Source organism: Pleurodeles waltl, chromosome 3_1, assembly GCF_031143425.1.
Source record: "Pleurodeles waltl isolate 20211129_DDA chromosome 3_1, aPleWal1.hap1.20221129, whole genome shotgun sequence".
NCBI classification, from domain to species: Eukaryota; Metazoa; Chordata; class Amphibia; order Caudata; family Salamandridae; genus Pleurodeles; species Pleurodeles waltl.
Window position 1 is genome coordinate 434956901 of NC_090440.1, and position 16322 is coordinate 434973222.

At 44.7% G+C, this 16322-nt stretch overlaps 1 protein-coding gene across 4 annotated transcripts in view; it reads right to left on the reverse strand.

The window, feature by feature from the left end:
* ABHD2 (abhydrolase domain containing 2, acylglycerol lipase) overlaps nucleotides 1-16322 on the reverse strand; it is a 210508-nt gene that overhangs the window by 134990 nt on the left and 59196 nt on the right. For all 4 annotated transcript variants that reach the window (XM_069222706.1, XM_069222708.1, XM_069222705.1 and 1 more), the window contains 2 exons: nucleotides 7351-7518; nucleotides 7033-7216 (listed from right to left, as the gene is read on the reverse strand). In XM_069222706.1, coding sequence (XP_069078807.1) covers nucleotides 7033-7216; nucleotides 7351-7518 — 352 coding nt within the window. The remainder of the gene's footprint in view (nucleotides 1-7032; nucleotides 7217-7350; nucleotides 7519-16322) is intronic.

The following is a 16322-nucleotide window of genomic DNA, read 5'->3' on the forward strand; positions in this document are numbered from 1 at the left end:
CTTCCCTCTGTAAGGATGTTCATACATTCCAAGGGCAAGTTTACTCAAATTCTAATATTTCAGGAACCAGATTGCAAGATTAAGTTGTCTGGGATCTGTGTCCTTGATTGCCCCTTGATTCTGTTTGAGAAGGTCCTGCATGTTGAGGAGCCCCTCATGGGTGACTACTGACAACTTTAGCAGGGTACAACAGCTGCTTTGTCCATGTGGGGGCTATCAGAATTAATATAAGCGAGGTATGATTTAGCTTCCTCACCACATATGGAGGTAGTGGGACAGGTGAAAAAGCATAAGCAAAGATCCCTGACCAGTTCATCCATCGTCCATTACTTTGGGACTGTGGGTGATGAAACATGGAAGCGTAGTTTTGGCATTTTGCATTCTATGCTGTGGCAAAGAGATCTAGGTCTGGTGTTACCCATGCACAGAAGTATGGCAACATGACTTGCAGGACAGTTTCCCCATTTGTGGACGTGACGCTGCATCCTGCTTGGGAGGTCTACTAAATTCTTTTCCACCAACAGGAGATATTCTGCCTGGAGGTACATGTAATGTTGTATAGCCCACTTCCACATGCTCTGGGCTAGCTAAGGGAATGACTGCCTCCCTGTTTCTGAATGCAATTTCCTGCTTTCATAGTGTCTGTTCTCATAAGGACTACTTTGTGGCGAATGTATGTGAGGAACGATCTGAGCGCCAGCTTTACTGCCAGGAGCTCCAAGAAACTGATGTGATGTCATCTCTGTTGAGTTCACATTCCTTGGACTGCCATACCCAACATGTGTGCCCTCTAACCTGTGAGTGATGTGTTTGTAGTCATTTTCACATACAGTGAAAGCCCTTCCTTTCAGCAGGTTTTTGCTGTTGCAACATTGAAGGGAATGATGTACTATCGGCTGAATCAACACTGGATCTTGAAGACTGCCTTCCACTTGGGACCACTGTGACGCAAGACATTCTTGTAAAGAGCAGATATGTAGCCTCACATGGGGTACAATGGCTGTTACCATCATGTCCAGGAGAGACACTAACCATCCTGACTAGGAGGCAATGATGTGGCTGAAAAAGAGCCAGTTGGTTCCAGAAATTGAGAACCCTCTAGGTACTTGGGTAAGCGTTGGTTGTGGCAGTGTTGAGAATCGCTCTCAGATAGTGTTGTATCCAGAAGGAGTTTCAAATGTGATTTGGTGGTATTTATTGAGAAGCCCAACCTGTGGAGCTGGTCAACTGGTGAATACGGTTGGTGCTGTTGCGACTCCAGAGGACAGAACTTTAAATTGATAATGATATCCACTTACCATGAACCTTCGGTATTTGTGGTGAGCAGGATGATTGGGAATGTGGAAGTACGCATCTTTGAGGTGCCTTCTTGTTACAGTAGGATGGTATCCTGTAGGGTAACAGTATAAAAATATGTATCTGTTGAGAGGCCTGAGATCTAGTATAGACCTTGGAAAACCATCCTTCCTTAGGAGTAAGAAATAGAGAGAACACCCCCCCCCCCCCCCGCCTTGATACTGCTTCCGAACTGGCAAGATTGCCCCTTTAAAGAAAAGCAACCTTTACTCTTCTTCCAGAAGATACGAGTTCAAAATAATAACTGTGCTGTATTACGGATAGCACCCATTGGTTGGATGTGATGCCTGCACAATGTGTCTTGAACCCTATAAGCCTGCCCCCCCACAAGTGTTGTGTAGTCAGAGGATGGGGAACACGAAGGGGATCATTGCTTAGTGGTTGAGGCACCCTTGGCTGGAGGACCTGTACTTTTACCTCTGGCTCTATTGCCTCTATACGACCCCTTTCCATAACCTCTACCTCTCTGTTGAAGGCAAGCCTGCAGTTGCCTCAGAGGTTGACCCTGATCTGAGGTGGATGGTTTACTGCCTCCTCTACCTTGCTATTTATGAAAGGGAGTGGTGTGGTGTACCAGGTTGTAGTGCTCCCATTGCTTTAGCTGTTTCAGTGTCCTTTTTTAAATTTGCCTAATATTTCATATCGTGTGCCGAACAAGAGTTCACCATCAAAAGTAAAATTAAGCAAGTGCTGTGCACCTCTGGTTTAAAACCTGAAATGCAAAGCCACATATGCCTCTTTAGAAAAACAGCCAAGTTGATACCTCTGGCAGCGGTGTATACTGCATCCAGTGCACACGTAATGGCTGCACTGAATATGAGCTTTCCCTCATTAACTTGGTCCTCTCCTTTCTTTTTTTATATTTGTCTTGAAGACACTGCAGAAGCTCCTACATCTTATCCCATTGTGCTCTACTGTATCTCAAAAGTAGTCCCAAAGAGTTGGTAATCCACCAGTGATTGGCGCTGCCTGCTGCCACCCTTTAAACCGCAGCACGTATTCTTCTCCTTTTTTTTTATCAGGTGGAGAAGCATCTCCTGTTGTCTATGCTGCAGCTCTTTTGCTTCCATTAGCTACACTTAAGAGTCAGGGGAAGGTTGTCTCTTGATGTAGAGTAGGTCTAAGGGTGATGGTTTATACGTCCTCTCTACTCTAGGGGTAGTACTCTGGTTTTCACTAGGCCTTCGAATTTTTTGGTGAACGGTTTTAACATAGCCTTTATCATTGGTAGCTATTCTACAGTTCTGTCTGTTATGGATAAAGTGTCCACTAAAAAAAAAAAACTCTTCTCCATTTTGTGGTATGCTGTGGCTCTCTGAAAGACACTATGGTCACATCGCCGCTACTGCGTATCTTATCTTACCTTATGAATCTAATTTTGTACAGAGATGGCACCGACACACAGTTGTATATAGTAAGAACTGGCTAGTCTTCTTTATTCTGTCTCATATCGTACGGTGCTTTGAAACACATATGGGTTTTGTCTGTGCTTTAGTAAACAAGTATAAATAAAATAAAAATTATAGCTTTCAACTACCACCAGTGAGCATTTACTCGTAAGATGAACTGGTCACCTCAGCCTATCATTTCAAGGTTGTCAATACCGAATTGTAAAATGAGATCGCAATCAGAATAAAAGCAGTAACTCATTTCTCTTTATGGTTTGCTGGCAAATGACTCCTAAAAAACATTCATAAAGAAGCACTGACAAAGCCAATAGTATTGACTCTTTTCCTAGTGGAAAGAGTTTGCCATTTATTTTAAACAAAGGTCACAGTATGGGCTGCTGAAGTTCAAGATAGACAGACACGCATACACACAAAACAAAAACAAGAAGAGGCAAGCTTCCCCATACAGAGAACATTATAGCTAGCAGCAGTACAAACTGCCCGTAGAGGAGTAAAATAAATTCATAACAGGCAGCAGGCATGCCACCTACTTGCATAATTGTGTAAAGCTTAACCGAGCTTGGTAATTACTTTGTTTTCCAGGCTGACCAGAGGGAACAGTAGAAGAGTAAAAAGGTGTTACATATTGATTACATTTAAAAGAGAAACATGGCACATTATTTAGAGAAGTACATCACATACTGAAACAGACTATGTAAGGTAGGCAATGGCTTTGGCAAAACATTAGACGGCATAAAAAAAAAATACTCCCCGGAAGCTGTATGTGTTGTTATTTGCCAGGAAGGCCTTTTGAGGGAAGAACAAACACATACTGTCATTTTAAATGCATCTGTACACTCCGACATAGTTAAAGCATATTGCTATTAAATACTACAACACACAAGCATTAGAGGGGTGTCTCCCTTTCAGACTATAATAAAATAAAGGAAGAAGCAAAAATCAAGCTACGTTATCAGAAAAAATGTTTTCATATTTGCCAAAAGAACACCAAAACAATAGTGGAGTGATGATAAATCACTGTTTGATGCAAGGGAACTAGAGTATTGTAGGCTAGATGATAAAAATAGCCAATGTGGACATGAAGAAGAAGAAAAAGGAGCTAAATATTCATGGGTTCTTATATTCGTGGATAAATGTTTAGCACCAGGAGGCTGCAGAATAGTGAAGGATGGCAAATGCAACATTAAAGGGAGCTGGCATGTAATGGTAGCTCCAGCAAGAGCTGGCAGCATTGGCAGATACTCAAAAGCACCAGGCATGAGTACCTCCTCAAAAGAAGCAAAGCCAAGTTGTACAAACTATGGCATGATATTGAACTGCATAAGTTTAAGTCATTTCCATGAAGGAACAGCCTTTCTCCAGTTGCATCTAAATTAATTTGTTTTGCTATTGTACTCCGTTTTACTATGGAAAGAGATTTCAGGCCACAGGTTAAAACCAAAAATGCAAGTTATGCTCTCTGCAAAACAAGCTATTAGGGTCATTTAAACAATCCCTCTTAAAGGCATTAGTTTTAACTCAACTGAGTAGTTAGGTCTTTACAATACAAGAATGTTGAACTCCTAATGACTGTTCTAACAGAAACTCAAAAAGCAAAACTTTTGACACCGCACGTTCTCAGCAGAAGCCATGGTTGTCCTTAATGCCAGAAGATGCCCTGTGCCACCTCAGAGTGTAGGTGCCATTTGTGATCTGCCAGACGCCGTCGGCTGAGCTCATCTACCCTGGCATTTAAGGATCCCGGAAGGTGGTTCGCTATTAGGGAAATGCCGCTCCAGCCAACTCCAAAAGTGCAAAACCTCTTGACACAGGAACCATGACCTCACTCCACCCTGCTTGTTTCACTACCACTTAATAGTGGTGTTGTTCTTGTGGACTGCACCAGTCTTCCATTGATGGATGACAGGAAGGCCTTCAACACCAGGTGAATGACCCGGAACTCCAGCACATAGAAACTGAGCAGGGTTTCTGCCAGAGACAAGATGCCTGCAACTCCAGATGACCTCCCTAACCCAGCAGTGACGCATCCGTCACCACTGTCAACTCAGGGTGGGGAAGAGAGAGGACTTTGCTGTCAGTCTAATTGCAATCAAGAAGCCACCACGGAAGATCGTGTGCAGTATTCTCTGAAATCAGAATGACATCAGGCAAGTTCACTTTGTGCTGGGCCCACTGCAACTTTACATTCCATTCCAGGGTCAACATATGCCATCTGGCATGGTCAATGACAAGGATGTAGGAAGCTAAACAGCAAAGCAGACTCAGATCTGCTCTCTGTGAGATCCAGGACTGAGGCTGATATGTTGGTCGAATGTCATGGACTTGTGGAATGGAGGAAGGCCCTGAACTGAACCGTATCTAGGACAACAAAGATGTCAAGAAATTAGCTGTCATCTGGAGCTGGTCTATATTCGCCTGTAACAGCCAGTCGTGTAGGTAGGGCAAAAATGGAATCCCCCTACCTTCAAAGAAAAGTAGCAACCACCGCTATCACTTTTGTTAGCAGCCAATGGCCACTGGTGAGGCAACAGGGGTGCACAGAAAATTGAAAATGCTTATATCCGACCTTGAACCACAGGTATGGTCTGTGGGGCTGTTCGAAAATGTACATCCTGCAAGGTCAACAACACCATTTAATAAAGCTGATCAAGGGCAGACAGAACCTGGGCTACCATGAGCATTTCAATTTCGCCCTCCAGCACTAAGTCATTCAGATGTTGAAGATCTAAGATGGGCTTAGGACCCCCATCCTTCTTCAGTACGAGGAAATATTGAGTAGCAACCCTTCCCTATTTCTGAGTATGGAACCCTCTCGATGGCTCTTTTGGAGAACAAAATATGCACCTCTTGCAACAGAACAGATAGGCGTTTCACTCAAATTTGCTCAGATGTAGGGAGACGATTCGGCAGGGTGAAAGGAAGGGGAGCGTATAGTCATGCCAAACAATTGGGAGGACCCATCTGTCGGACATGATGGATCACTGCCCTTGGAGAAAATGCTAGATTCTGCCTTCCACAAGGTAGTTGTGTGCTACTATTATCAAACTAAAGCTGTTTGGCAGCTGATGTCGCAGGAGAAGGGGACTGGGAAGACTGATACCCTTGATGGATGGCACAGTGTCAGCCTCATCTTCGTCGCCCACTTTGAATGGACAAGGGAGTTTGCAGCAGAGGCTGGAGAGACGGATGCTGCCTATGCACCTGCCCCTTAGAATAGCCTCTGAATGTTCAGAATTGGTGAAGAAATTGTTTGGCAAGGGTCAAGACACCGAGAACGCACTATGACCCTACCGTCTTTATAGCAGTCTAAAGCAGAGTCAGCTTTTTTTATTACAAACATGCGTGAACCAATGAAAGGCATGTCTGTCTTCAGAGAATCATGTAGAGCACATCCACACAAGATGGTGGAGTAGCACAGTAGTGCTGATCACCCTTTCAGACATTCAGTAGTATCAGGGCCAGCATTCATCATTTACTTGGCCACATTTTGACCATCCTGGATGGTTTGAGTCAGTGATACCTTTTTGTCCTATAGTCTCTAATGACCACTGACAAGATCTGAATGGCCATATCCCAGAAGATCTGCAGACTGACATGTCCTGACCAGGCTGGAACCAGTAGGATGACACTTTTTCTAACTTTTTAATGAACTACCCCACCAGTACAAGTATATTTAATATTTTATTTCATCACACAGTCCATTCCACATTTTTCATTTATTTAGAACTATTATTATTTTATAAACGTAAGCACCTTGTACATGTCACCTGTCTTTGTATTCGGATGAAACAATGTATGACTGAAATTAACAAGCATAAGGAATAGGAAATTACCTTAAATTCTGTCAAATGACAAACTATATATTCTGATGGCAATTGCAAATCAGTTAAATATTAAAATGTATTGATTCCAAATGGGAAACTAGTAATAATGATAGTATGGTCAGTAGTCTTAGTGGTAAGCTTTGATATCTAACCCTTAAAAGGCAACATCAGAATACAGTAGTGTGATGAGAGAGAGGTAGTGCAGTGCCATGCTCTTATCCCATCTCTAAAAGTAACAAAATCTAAAGATAGGAAACACGGGACAGAAGAGTAAGCACAAGTCTGCTTAAAAGAAAATATCAAGGTAAAACCATTCTAACTAGAGTGAGGTACATTTAAAATTTGGTTACGAACAAAGAGGCAGGTCTGTATATAAAACAAAAATGCTAAAAAGTACCCTACCACCATTTCCATCACCATTTTAGCTAATGCAAAGTCCTCACCGAAGTGCACTGTATCCTTGGCACACACTGACACAGCATATAACTCGCTCCTGGTTGGCTTGATCTTCGCCAAGATATTTACACACAATGTTGCCTCCCAGGCTGAACCCCACCACTATTAACTGAGTCTGAGAATAGGTCTTCTTAATGTTGCTGACCATTGCTCCGAACTCCCATGTGCAACCTGTAAGTAAAAAACATTAAAAATCAAAGGTTAAAACTTGTGTCACTCAAACAAACAATATTTATGCATTACTGATAACACGTACATCCCCTAAAGAGAAAATACTAGTGGAAATCAAATTGCAAGATTCTTACCGTAAGTAAACATGCGTGGAGAAGTGAGCTCTATGGTTGGCAGAGCTCCGAGGTGATTCAAGACTGCACATCTGTAACCATTCTTTTGGGCGTAATCAACAAAGGTACGGATATAATGTTTCTCACTGTGATTGGCTATTCCAGGGCAAATAACCATGGTGATGTTCTCTGATAAACAATGAGGAAAGAATAGTACATAAGACTTTAAAGATCTGTCAGTCAGTGTGTGCTTTAGCAATACAATCTGCTTACAAAGGGGCTGAAAATTTGGTCGGATTCACCTTCACCCCAGGAAGTACCCCTGATAATCAACAAGAGCCTAAGACTTCCACAAGGATTCTACGTCTTGCCGGTAAAATTGCATAAGAGTAAATATGTGTACACAAAAGCTACTTGTAATTCTAGTTCCCCATTGTGTGAGTCTTTACTGAAGTCCGGATACATTACTTAGGAGTTATAGCGCACATAGAAAAATGGGAGTACCACTGCCATTCATGTTCTGTGCCTTATCTATCTTATTTCATTTTTGGTTTATTGAGACCACTAATCCATTTCTGGTCTTAGACTAGAAGGAATTTCCAAGTGAGTGCTAATGATAAGTTTAGAAGGTAGCTTGGATTGGTGGCAAACAGGTTGGTTGCCCTTGGTAGGGCTGGTCAGCAATCTGTTTACCCATCTATTGAGAGTCTAACCATGCATACAGGATTACCATAATTTTATGACAGCAATTCAGGCCCCCCTTCATATTGTATATGGCAGGTAATAACAGAGCAAGATACAAAGTATGCAAAATGAGTTTTGCATTGTAGGTTACTGAAAATACTCTTGAAGTTAGGATTTCATCACTGCTGTCTACTATGTCGTAAGTAAATCATTCTCAAGCTCAGTTCCAAGCATATTTGTGAGGGTGGTGGGGAGGGGGAGTTGGGTAGTGTCCTCCAAACTGAACCACACATGTAGATCCAATTCAGGTTTTTTTCAGGGAGCTGTGGCTTTAGTCACTTGCTAAGTCTAGCATAGAAGCCCTTATATGGATACTTCACCAATTCAGGTTTACAAGAGAGTAAAAACGATTTGAAGAAATGTTTTCAACTTTCCTCTGCAACCTACTTAAATTGCAGACCATCATGTGTTTGGACATCAATGAGAGGGAAGCAAATATATGCCAACCAGTCTGACTGCATTTCCGAAGACGAAGTGTGGTACCACCTGCTAAGCTTCATGTTCTACAAAAAATGCACTGCAAAACCAATGGTTGTAATTGTTTTTATACATGAAATTGCTTTTTCATTAACTGGCAAAATTGTGTGTGTCCGTTTGTTGATGGGTCAATCTGAAAATGAATCAACAAAACAATGAGAACAAGATGATGAACGCAGTGCCCTAAAAGATCAAGCAACTTAAAGGATGAGCCCAGTACTCCAAAAACGGGGTGGATTTGGGATGAGCCCAATGGCCATAAACAGAGGTCACAACTGACCTGATATGTTCGCTTAAAGAAAGATCGTGTAGCAGAGTATCAGCATAGCTTGAATGATTGCTGTTAACATCTGTTGTCAAAAAAGAAGATGGTGATGATGTTATGTACCATACCAAACCAATATAGGGCACACAAACTTGAGCATAAGGTTGGGCGGTAGCTGCAGGGTGTGCAGGCCACTGTGTCACCACTGTCGCAGGACAATTTCCATGAGAGGAACCTCTATACTTCTCCTGAAGGTGAAAGAGTGGAAGCTGATTACTGGTGTTATATGGTTGCTTGTACGGGGTAGTGGTAGCAAGCCTAACTCTTCTGCATGATCACACTACTCCTACATGATGACATGTATGGAAAAGATCCTAGTTCATCACATGAATCTTCATTGAAGTCCTAAGCACTGAAATATTTCCTGCTGCCGGCATGGACCTGGAAACATCTTTTCACATAATGTTCTAAATGAAACTAACGTTGCTGAGGGTCATAGGTCCACATGGCAGGGGGGATTTATTCGGAGTTTATGACTATCAATGAAGATCCTATGATGCAGGGGGTGTGGCCTGACCGCCGACCGTAATGGCCGCACAGACCTGAAGCTCCTGGGGAACGCTGTCCACATCTGGGCTCTGCAGGCAACCCATACAGAAGGAGGGCTCTGTGTTGCCATGAGCCACTCCCCCAGACTGCTGGAAGCCTGCTGAAGGAGACGCTGGGGGGCAGGAGTTGTTGGCCTGGCCGCAGAGTGTGCCGCCACAGCCACAGCCCGCAGCAGCCCTTAGAGGCCCTGCAGAGACAGGGGCCGTGGGCTTCCTCCCTCTGGCATTGCGAATGTGGGTGAGGTGGGGGGGGGCCCCCTGAGGAGATCAACTCCCAGACCAGGTGGAGTGAGCTGATCAGCCACGCTGGAGCAGCGGATCCACACCTAGTTTGTTGGGCAGAGCTGATGGGCCTCTGTGGCTATGTGCTGGGCTGTTGCTGGGTGCCTTGGCCGGGGTGGGCTGCAACAGGACTGGAACATGTGAGCACAATGCAGGGACCCCGGTCGGGGTAAGCTCCCTGGAGTCCCCTTGGACAACGCGCAGCTTCTGCGGCAGGCCCCTACTTACATATAATCTACATGTACCCGTGACCGGACCGGCCTGACTCTTGCATCAATGCTGCCGGGTGGAGTCACATCTCTGAACATTTGCCTACCTGACCTGGAGCCACACGTTAAGGACACTGAAAAACTGGAGGCCTAGAGCACGACCGACTTAACAACTGCATAACGTCCTAAATCCACACAGTAAACTAGCCAGTTGCACCGCTGCCCCACATGGACTGCAGATATGAGGCGAGGCAAGGTGATCCCAGACAGATGCAACTCTCATTTGAGAACAAGAAGACCCCCAGGACAACTCCCATGGATGGTCCCTTATTGGCAAGTTCTGAGGGGGGTACTGCTACTACCTCACCTACGGATGACACAGCTGCTATAATGGGCGAGCTGGATTTCAGGCCATAGACCCACGTTTTGATGCCCTGGACTCGAGATTCAGCCGCATGAACGAATGTATAGACCTACAAGCGACTAGAATGGATGGAGCAGAACGTCAGATCTCGGAGGTAGAGGATGAATGTATAGACACAAAAATGCGCCTGTGAAGGGTTGAAAACCTTCTAATAACTGACATCCAAAAATGAACATCTGAGGTGTGGTCGGGCCGTAACAATGTGCGCATCACAGGTGTGGCAAAATCAACGAACACTGGCCGAATTGACAGCTTTGTGGAAAAACTACTGGTGGACCTGTTTGGCAGCGAGGTCTTCACCAGCACATTTGTTGTAGAAAGGGCACATAGGTCCCTATGCCAGAGGCCTGCCCCGGGGGGTCCCCCACCCTATAATTGCTAGGGGTCCTTAATTTTCGTGATTGAGATACTGCATTGCGACAGGCTTGTGAAAAAGGACATTTGCAATATCAGGGAATGTCCATCTCTATATTTCCAGACTTTAAGCAGCTGGCCTAGGATGCATGTCGTAAATATACTGACGTAAAAGCCATACTTCAGACTGTATGCCATGCTATATCCCGCACGACTGCACATTGTATTGAAGGGCCAACATCATATCTTCTCCACACCTGCCGAGGCCACGTTCTTCTGCAAAATGCATGACTTGGGAAGGCGGAGACGTAATCAGTCAGGCTTCATGGGTTCGGTCCCCAGGACCCTCCAACTGTCGCAGGAAACTGGGGCCGTGGACGATGGACCACAAAACTAAACCATTCGCACAGATACATTGCCATGACGTATGACCTGTTGGCCGGGTTCCAGGACATCACCCTAAGCAGTGACATGCATAGTTTAGCATACGGTCTGCTCTTATATAATGTCTTTGATATTTGGCCACTTCCCCGCTTTGGAGCGTTTCCACACCCCAATGGTGAATACCACTATAGTTACTTATTCGGGGTTGTTCTGGGAAATGTGTTCACCGGTGTGGGGGGGGGGGGTTTAGTTGGGCTGTTCATGTTCTGCGCTATCACAGGAACTATTACCATGTACATTTTGCGGACTACCAGGCTGTCTAACATATCTGAATGATCCACCCTCTCAAACCGCCCTAGACTTTTTTTTTTTTTACACTACCCATAGGTCTGTGACACTGGTCAAATGTGTGACCTGGAACATTCGGGGATTGAATAACCCTAAGAAGGGGAAGATGGAACTTTGATATTTACATCCGCATAGCATCAAGGTGGCGTTTCTCCAGGAGATGCATCTGGCCCCTCCCTCGACACACTCTTACGCTGCACAATGGGGTCACCACAGATTCTTTGCATGCTATAGCTCATACTCAAAGAGGTGGATATATTAATACATAAGAGTACCCCATTCAGTTGCAGAGACGTGGATGTGGATACGGAGGGGCACTATTTGCTGGTGTGGGGGAACTGGCTTGGAGGCCGGTTCTGCTGGCCAATGTCTATGCCCCTAACACAGACTCCCCAGAATTATTTTCTAATCTTTAGACCAGGTTAGACCACATGATGGTGGATCATATTATTATGGGGCGAGATTTTAATATTGCCTGTGACCCCCTGCTAGACACAACTGGCCACGCTGGGGTAACTAAACCACAATCCCTTCAAGTACTGGCAGGCCTCCTGGAAAGGTTTCAATTGGCCGATACATGGCATGCCCGGCACCCGCATATCTCGGACTACACATTTTACTCTTCACCACACAACACATGGACCTGCATGGACCACTTATACCTCCCCACCACTCCCTCTGTGCTACTGTGGGTGAAGGCTATTTTTCACCTTCCCCGCACTCTGTCGGACCATTCGCCTTTTGTGACCCTCCTAAACATACCTACTAACATGCCAACCGCTACAACCTGGCGATTCCCAGTGGACGCACTGCATGATTAACTATTTCACACCGAACTGGGGGTAGCTATCATTGATTTTTTTTGCATCAAATATTGGCTCGGTTCAGCAATATTCCACATTATGGGAAGCATTTAAAGCATACATAAGGGGTGTCTGTATTGCTAAGCAGGCTGGTGTGATCCAAACCCTGCTCGGAACTAGCAAATGTCGAGAAGAAACTCATGGACGTAGATACCCAGACGCGCCTTTGGACTGACGCCAGACTCCCCTTCAGACTGAAGCCACAGATGTGACTGCACAGTCGGAATTACCACAGCAGTTTAATGACCTGGCTGCTCGAGGGGCTATGCATCACCCGCTGGTATGGAGAAGAGGAGAGACCTGGGCAGACACCTGCTCGTATACTACGCCCTTAATATCAGGCGTCATATCACCTCCTTGAGATGTGCCGATGGCACCGAACTCACAACCAATGAGGCAATTGTCTCAGAGTTCAACGCGTACTATCGTTAGTTATATGCTTTGCGCATGGACCCTTCTGCAGTAGATATGGTGGACTACTTGTCAAACATTGCCATGTTGTGTTTGGAGGGGGGTCAGTAGCAGTTTCTGGCAGCCCCTACTACCTGTGAAGATATCGCCCAGGCCATAGATTCCTTGAGTGGGTCAAAAGCCCCAGGGCTAGATGGTTTTACTGGGGATTTCTACAAAGCGTATAGAGATATTCTGCCCCCCCCACCTTCTTGAGGTACACATGAAGTCACTGGAGCTGGGTGTGCTTCCCCCAAGCCTCTGAGATGCCGCGATAACATTATTGTTGAAACTTGGCAAGCCGTCTGATGTATGTGCCGCTTATAGACCACTGTTGTTGCTGAACCACGATAATAAGATATTGACAAAGGTCATAGCTACTCGTCTGTTCCTCCTTATGGACAGAATCATCTCCCCAATGCAAACTGGGTTTGTTCCTCATCGCTCAACCTTATTCGCAGTCAACCAGGTTTCTTCAGACCTCCCAGCGGCAGCAATACTTTTGGATGCCAAGAAGGCATTCAACTCACTTGAATGGGCTTTACTGTATGCTACTTTGTCAGAACTAAGGATGCCAAGGGGATTCAGGGACTTGATTCGGCTGCTCTACTCCACCCCTACTGCTCGGCTACGCATTAATGGTACTCTTTCGGAGCCCTTTCCCCTAACACGAGGCACACAACAGGGTTGCCCTCTCTCACCTTTTCTATTTATTATAGCTATGGACCCACTGGTGTGCAGTTTTCAGAAGCGCCACCTGGATCGGGGCTTAAGGTTTCCTAATGGCCCTCTTCTGGCCTCTCTATATGCTGATGATCTTCTTGTTTGTCCGACAACCCTCCCTCAATCTTCCCTCCCTTATAAGGGAGGCGATTCAATTTGGCGCCTTTTCTGGGCTGACTATAAACTGGAGCAAATCGGAATTGTTTCCGTTAACGGATGCAACGCTACCCTGTCCTAGGGAATATTCGCTACATTGGTGTGAAGAGCCACCTAGATACCTGGGTATTCTTCTACATACACAGGACTGAGGTGGTCCACCCGAATTACGGGCCAGTGATAGATAAACTCACATCCCAAATAGAACGCTGGATTACACTCCCTCTTTCAATGGCTGGCAGGATAGCCATTATCAAAATGGTGGTCCTCCCCTGCTTTTTTTAAACTTGTTTTTAAACATTCAGATTCAGCTATATTACCGTTTCTTCGATACGCTTCGCAACTTACTCATGCAACTTGTGTGGGCTGGCAAATGCTCCCGGGTGCGTTGGGATACACTGATTCTCCAGTATGACCGGTGCAGTTTTTCAGTCCCTGATTTCCGACTCTACTATTAGGTAGCCCAGGCACGCTTTGCTTACTTCTGGTACCACTGAGATGCATAGCTGCAATTCCTTAAACCTGAATATACACAGGCTCTCCTACCCATTCTTTCGGTGCTCTTGCCACTGGGCTTCCCTAGGACCACTGCGGACATCCACACAATTTCGGTTACATGTTGGGCTTGGCTCTTACTGTGCTGATACCTGGGCTACGATATGCTGTACTCCCCACACCTCCCAATTTTGGCACACCCAGGGCCTGACTGTACCGAACTTCTCAGCAGTTAAAATCCGTAGGAGTGCAGAACTCTAGATCTGCATGGGAACAGGACCTGGGTCAATCTTTATCAGATTAACAGTGGTACTATTGCTGTGCACAGACTAGATTTATCTCCAATAACCAGAGGCACAAACTATTGCATTATAAATATTTGCACCGCACCTACATGACACCACTACAGCTTACCAAATTTGATCCCTCTCGATGACATACATGTCCAAAATGTTCAGCAGCGAATGCTCACTTGACCTGGAACTGCCCCCCCAAATTTGCGCCTTCTGGGACTAGGTGCATACAATTCTCACACAAGTGATAGGACATTCACTCACTTCTACTCCATTGGTCGCTGTGCTGGGCTATGATCAGACACTGCCTCAGTCAACTCGGCGCTTTGCTGAACTGGCCTTCATTCTCGCGAAAAGACAGATTGTGCTCCAATGGAGTAGTAATGTCATCCCCACCACGTCTGCATGGCTGACCTTTAGAGCCGCCGGCTTCCAGACCGAAGGATACACAGCAGCCACTATGAAATTATTTAGCAACCCTACCCTCCCAACAAACAGAGGACTTCAGTGGCACAGCTACAACACGTCACCATGCAACCTTCCAGACCCCTCAACTAGGCGGTGAGCTTCCAGACAGTAATATTGAGGGGTCAGAGGCTGTTACATGAACTATTCTACATTTTTCTAATGGATGGCCCACACTTCCTATTGATGTGATGTGCAGATGTCCCGCCTATTCTGTCCTGTCTACCTTTATTCACTACATAACAGGTATGACAATTTTGCTATGTGATGTCAGATATTGTCACAATTATATATTTTTTCAATATGACAACTGTGACAGTGCCCATGTTCGTAATGTTTGTTGTTGATGATAATGCAAAACCCAAATAAAGTTAAAAAAAAATTTAAAAAAAAATGATGCAGAACTGTGTTTCTTGCTTTGATTTGTGCCCTCAAGGAAGCCGTGGATATGGCGGATACTTTTGGTTACATTTACTATTCAAAATCAGGCCTAGAATATTTTGGGAGAGTGCAACTTTCCCCATAATAGACCAAGAGGTCTATTTACTATTCTAATGTGGGCCTGGAATATCTTGGGGAAAACTGAAATTGCAAGCATTATACGAGCGAGTTAATACATGAGAATACATTCTCATGTATTAACTCGCTCTTAAAATGCTTGCAATTCTCCAAAAGACTTTTGGAGAATCAGACTACAACTAGAAATTGCTGAACAGGGTTTATGCAAAAAAAAGATTAGCTTAAGAAGCTGACCCAAAGAAGAAGTTACTTAATTTCAATGATAAGGTGTCTGGTGCATACTGTATACACCCGCACATAACTCATCTTATGAATACGTCCCGGGCACCAGGTTAGATCCTGAAAAGTTTCCTCAAGCATTAGCTTTCCGGCACTGCTCTCTGGCACCAAGTAACTCCATTTGTATTCTTCGCATCCACACGGTGGCCAAGCCCACAAATACAGGGCACTGTCTGGTGGGCTGGCATCAGTTCATTACATGTTTTCCTTGCCTATTCATGGTGGGCAAGGTCACTGAGAACGGGGCGGTGGGGAGGACAGGCAGTGACGAAGAATGAGAGGAGAGAGAAAGATGAAAGCATGATAATCTGACCCCTTTGGTATTTCAAAAAAATAAATAAAAAAAAATAAAAACTGTGGTGAAACAGTTTCAGGATTAAAAAAAAAAAAACAACAACAAAAAAAACACACCATTAAAGAGCAGCTGAACCGAGAGAACCTGTAACACTCAGACTATGGGTCCTCAGAATCTCAACTAGAACAAATCTTGACAGTCAGAAGGCAACAAGAACAGTGAAATGGTTCAAACAGCAATGTCATAAGAAATGCCAGTACTACAGTCATATCTCACTATGATAAATATTGTGATCAAAAGCTTATAAAATAAGCTTATCAAGAAACACTCTACTAGAGGCTACCTGAACAAGGACGTTGG